This window comes from Mesitornis unicolor, unplaced genomic scaffold (assembly GCF_000695765.1).
Source record: "Mesitornis unicolor isolate BGI_N332 unplaced genomic scaffold, ASM69576v1 scaffold40572, whole genome shotgun sequence".
NCBI classification, from domain to species: Eukaryota; Metazoa; Chordata; class Aves; order Mesitornithiformes; family Mesitornithidae; genus Mesitornis; species Mesitornis unicolor.
The window spans coordinates 1-5105 of NW_010169254.1; the positions used below are offsets into that span (position 1 = coordinate 1).

Genomic DNA, 5105 nt, shown 5'->3' on the forward strand with positions numbered 1-5105 from the left:
CCCCCCCGGCCGTAGACGGGGTTGGCCGCTGCCAGGACGCTGCAGCGGGAGTTGAGGCGGGCATGGATGCCGGCCTTGGCGATGGTGACGCGGCCCTGCTCCATCACCTCGTGGATGGCCGTGCGGTCGATATCGGACATCTTGTCGAACTCGTCAATGCACACCACTCCCCGGTCAGCCAAAACCATGGCCCCCGCTTCCAGGCGCCGCTCGCCTGGGATGGAGTGGGACAAAAAGATCAACCACCATCCGGCAGCCCCACATGTGTCCCTCCAGGCTGTCTCCCTCCACGCATGACAAGGCAACATCTCAAAGAGCAGCAGCAACCTTCAGGGCTGCCCATCTCCTACTCAACTTGACACTCAGGGCAAGGTGCAAGCCCATGAGGAAGACAACAAGATCCAGGCTGCTGCTAGCCCTTACATGGGGTGCACACCAAGTAGAAGAGGAGAAGACCACCACCTAACAGAGGTGGAGAAAATACCCCATGAAGGTACCACTATAATTACCATAAAAAGCTTCTGGATGGATCAAGTCCTGCAAGCGCCACTGCAGAACCAACAGCAGCCCTGGATCTTGTGAAGTCCCTCCAGAGTGGTACCAAGCATCCCTCTGTCACCTCCCACCAGGAACCAGCCCACCTCTCACCAGTTTCTTGGTCCGTGGTGACGGCGGCTGTCAGGCCAACACCAGAGGAGCCTCTGCCAGTGGTGGGGATGGCGCGGGGAGCGGTGCTGAGCACGTACCGCAGCAGCTGAGACTTGGCAACGGAAGGGTCTCCTGAAACGGAGAAGATTGAATTTAGTAATCATACATCACCTGGATAATGTGACCAGCTTGGGGGAAAAGAAGACGGGGTTAGAGAAGTGGGTTTGTTCAGATAGGAAGGTGATCAGATGATCTCCTTGCTTCCTCAAAGGCCCAATGGGAAAAAATAGAGAAGAAGCAGTCAGAGTTTTGAGAGGTGCATGGTGACAAGACCAGAGGCAATGAAGGCAACTTGGAATACACAAAATCCCAATTGGATGGTAAAAAGAAATCTCCTTGAGGGTGGTGAAACTCTGTGATAGCTGCCCACAGACGTTGTGAGATCCCATCCCTGGAGATGTGCAGAACCAACCTGACAAGCTCCAGAGCAACCTCATCTACCAGTGCCACTGGCTCTGCCCTGCACACACGTGTGGACCAGAGGCCTCCAGAGGTCCCATCTGACCTCCATTACTCCATGAAAATAAGTCCAGGAAAATGCCCCTTCACCTCATCCCCCAACACCAACGGAGGGTGCCTCTGCCCAGCCCCTCCAGACCTATCAGCAAGATGTTGATGTCTCCTCGGATGCGGCTCCCGTTCTCCAGGACCTTCTCCACCCCTCCGAGCAGCATGCAGAGAATGGCCTTCTTGATATATTCGTGCCCGTGGATGCTGGGAGCCAAGGATTTTGCCAGCTGGTCAAAGATACCCTAAGGCAGAAACAGCAAAGCAGAGCTCGTCAGATGGACTGCAGCAAACAAGAACAAGGAGCAATGCTCTACAAGTCCATTTCAGAACAAAAAGGAGCTTACTCCCATCACAGACCACATGGATGAGGTTATTTAGAAAGGAGAGGACCGTTTGCCAGGGTTTTCTTACAATGGGGCTTTGAAGTCCCTGACCATCACAGTCACCCAAGCAAGCACTGGAAGCAGTAACCTCCGTGAAAGAAGGGCTTTCTCCTCTCCACACTATGAAGTAAACGTCTGAGCAAAAGACTGGGCTGGGGCAGACCTCCATATCTCATTCTGGGTTTGAAGAGGAAAGAGGGAGATGTTTCTCCTGCAGAGGAACTTCTCTGGCAACCATCTGGCAGGGTCAGGACACACAGCACGGACAGATCTCTGTCTCAACAGCACAGCTGGCAGGAAGGACACTGCCAGCAGTGCAGAAGCCACAACGAAAAAAACCCCAAAACCTGATAAAAGTCTAAGCAGAAAATGCAAAGAAAACAAGTGGGAAAGTCCAGCAAAGTTGCTCAGAGGGTTGAGGAGTTATTTGTCACCCAACAAGACACGTGCCAAGCCTTAAAGCTGCTCAAGCTGAAATCTCATGTTCGGATACAAGCCTGCCTTCTACACATAACATTAAATACCTTGGAGCGACTCTTGCTGAATCTCTTAATCTTGGCCACATCAGCAGCTGAGTAGACAGGTCGGACGTCTTTGCTCATCTGCTTCACGTGACAGGCAATGAGGATGGTCCTGGAGAAGGGACACAGCCACCATCAGCTCTGGAAACCCCACAGAGCCCATGGGTCACAGCAACAACACAGCAGAAACTTCCACAGGGTCATCCTTTGCTCTAGGAAGTCCTGGAGGAGGCTGGAAAGCTCCAAGAGCTGTAGCCCCCTCTATCTGACTGTGCTGGGCCATCAGTGGAGCATCTTTAAGAGCATTTGACCTCCTCAGTGCAGAGCTGCAGTTCACAGCTACACACTGATGCTACGGAGAAGGGTGCAAGTGATTTAAGCCAACGTTTGACCCAGGTCTGTGATGTCCACTTGCCTGCCCTAGACCTTACCTTCCAGAGATGTGACCTGACTAAAAAGGATGAAGTCAAGCCAAAAGAAAGCTCACCTGAACGTCCCTGAAGTGTAACCCCCTTTCTTTCCCGGCAGGCAGCGGTACGTCCCCACCACCTGGATGCGGTCCCCAGGCTTCACCTTGTCCACCAGGTCGTCATCCAGAATGACATCCACCGAGCGGGGCAGCTGCCCGGCCGGGGCCTTCTCAGGCATCTCCTGGATGGTGATGGACTGATGGTCCTTGTAGACCGAGAGCCCAAACTCTGTCTCCAGGGGGTTGTTCTCTTCATCCTAGAGGAAGAACCCCAATAAAGACTAGCACCATTTTTCAACACCCATCACTGCTGGTATGTTAGGTCTCTCCAAACCCTGTCCATTCTGCAGGCAGTGGTGACACACCACCCATGCAGCCTGCTATGTGCAATGTGGACAAAGCTCAGGTCAACCTTCTTCCCTTCCCAAATACAGGGAGAATCCTCCAGGTGTTGTACTACACTGCCCCAGGACTCAGCAGCAACAAGACTGGCTGAGAAACCCCACTACAACAGAACCAAGATCATAAATAACAGCTGCACTAGTGGGTCTAGTGGCCTTGTATCCAACAGAGGCTTTCTTCACACATTTCTGGTAGCCTTCTGGGACTGTCACATGTGTGATGTGTTCTCTCTATAATTCATGGGCTACGTTGGCAGAAGGACAAGGGATACACAAGGATTTGAGACCCTGAGCTGGCACATTGTCCTCAGAGGAACCTGTGGATGCTCCCCACAAAGCTGCTTCACCTCACCTTTGTAGGGTAGACGACACTAGATGGGAAAGCATCCAGGGAGGTCATGTCCGTGTATCGGCGCTCAATAGTCTTCTTGGTCGCTGGGCAGTAATGGACGCTCCGGACAACCTTCGGACGAACCAGAGAGCCTGAGGTTGGAAGACAGAGGAGTTAGGAGCAGGGATGTCCCATCCCTCTGCCAGCAGACAGACCCCAAAAGGGTCTCCACCACTTAACTGCACTTGGGAGACAGCTGCTAGCAACCATGGCCAGGATCCGCTCAGCTCAAAGACCATCCCAACACTCAAGGCTTTCTGCAAAGTCCCCTGCTCCCTCTGCCCAGGCTGCAAGGATGCACCATGGCTCCTGGTTTACTCCAGCCCCTCCACAGCAAAAACCCAGACCCACCACCCCTGAAGCTCCCTGGATCTTCCCCCAGTCTCACATTTTGTCACGATGCCCTCCACACAGACAATGGAGCTGAGGAAACGGGCTGTCAGCGTCCGTGGTGACACGTGCTTGGAGCCGAAGCTGCCCTCCAGCCCGATGTAGAAGTCCTCATACTGCTTGGCATAGGTGGCATCAACAGAAGCAACAAAGTCCTTCAGGGCACGCTGGAAGGCGATCAGCTCCTCAAAGGCATTGCTCAGGAGCCTGCAAGAGAGGGAGGTGACAATGCAGACCTGTCAGGAGCCCTTTCTGCCTTCCTTCTCAAACATTTTTCGTATGCCTCCATGTGCTCCACAAGCTTACTAAAAGCACAACGTAAAAAAAACAAAAAACCCATCATAGAATGTATTGGATTGGAAGGGACCTTTACAGCTCATCCAGTCCAACCCCTGCAGGGAGCAGGGACATTGGTACCAGATCAGGTTGCTCACAGCCCCATCAAAGCTGACCTTGAACATCTCCAGGGATGGGGCCTCCACCACATCTCTGGGCAACCTGCGGCAATGATCTACCACCCTCATATTGAAGAACTTTTTCCTAATACCCAACCTAAATTTGCCCTTTTTTAGTTTAAAACCATTCCCCTCGTCTTATTGCTACATGACCTTGTAAACAGTTCCTCATAGCTCTGTGTCAGGTCCACTGCCACCAACAGCCAGGAGCATCTGAAATACCTCACATGCCATAGCCATAGAATTTAGTCATAGAATGGTTGGGGTTGGAAGGGTCCTCAAAGCCCCCCCAGTCCAACCCCCATGGGCAGGGACACCTCCACCAGCCCAGGCTGCTCCAAGCCCCGGCCAACCTGGCCTTGGGCACTGCCAAGGAGAGGGCACCCACAGCTTCTCCGGGCAACCTGGACCAGGGCCTCACCACCCTCACAATAAAGAATTTCTTCCTAATATCTAGGACCTACAAAACCAGGCCTGGATATCTAAAGTCTACCTAGGACACGGTGCCAAAGGCAAACACCACCACCCCATACCAACCGGCTGGCCCTCTTCTCGTTCTTCCGCCGCAGGTCGTTGATGCTGACGAGGAGCCGGTACTGGTTATCACTGATCATGTCCCGGACTTTGCCGTGGTAAATCCCTTGGTCTTCCTGCAAGGGAGGGGAGGGGAAAAGACCCCAAAAATTCACTTTGCATGACCACCCGTCTGAGATAACTCTGCCTTCCGCCTCCCCCTTCCCCCTGAAGTCTATTCCCACTCAACTTCCTTTACCTCACCGACCCACCATGGGGAGGGAGCACAGGGACCAGTTCCGCCACAACCCCAAGGGGTATGGAAGGGGGAGGATGCAGCAACCCCTTCCCCCAGTGCAGCCCC

The 5105-nt window shown here is 53.4% G+C and overlaps 1 protein-coding gene across 1 annotated transcript; it reads right to left on the reverse strand.

Annotated features, from left to right (window-relative positions):
• Positions 1-10: 10 nt before the first annotated feature.
• Positions 11-4878, reverse strand: MCM3 (minichromosome maintenance complex component 3; the record flags this gene model as incomplete). Its single annotated transcript, XM_010179290.1, has 8 exons — positions 11-214; positions 649-780; positions 1307-1460; positions 2126-2234; positions 2610-2848; positions 3345-3475; positions 3772-3980; positions 4766-4878. Coding segments are annotated over 8 exons (1291 nt in total), but the record flags the coding sequence as incomplete, so codon positions are not given.
• Between the last annotated feature and the right edge of the window lie 227 nt (positions 4879-5105).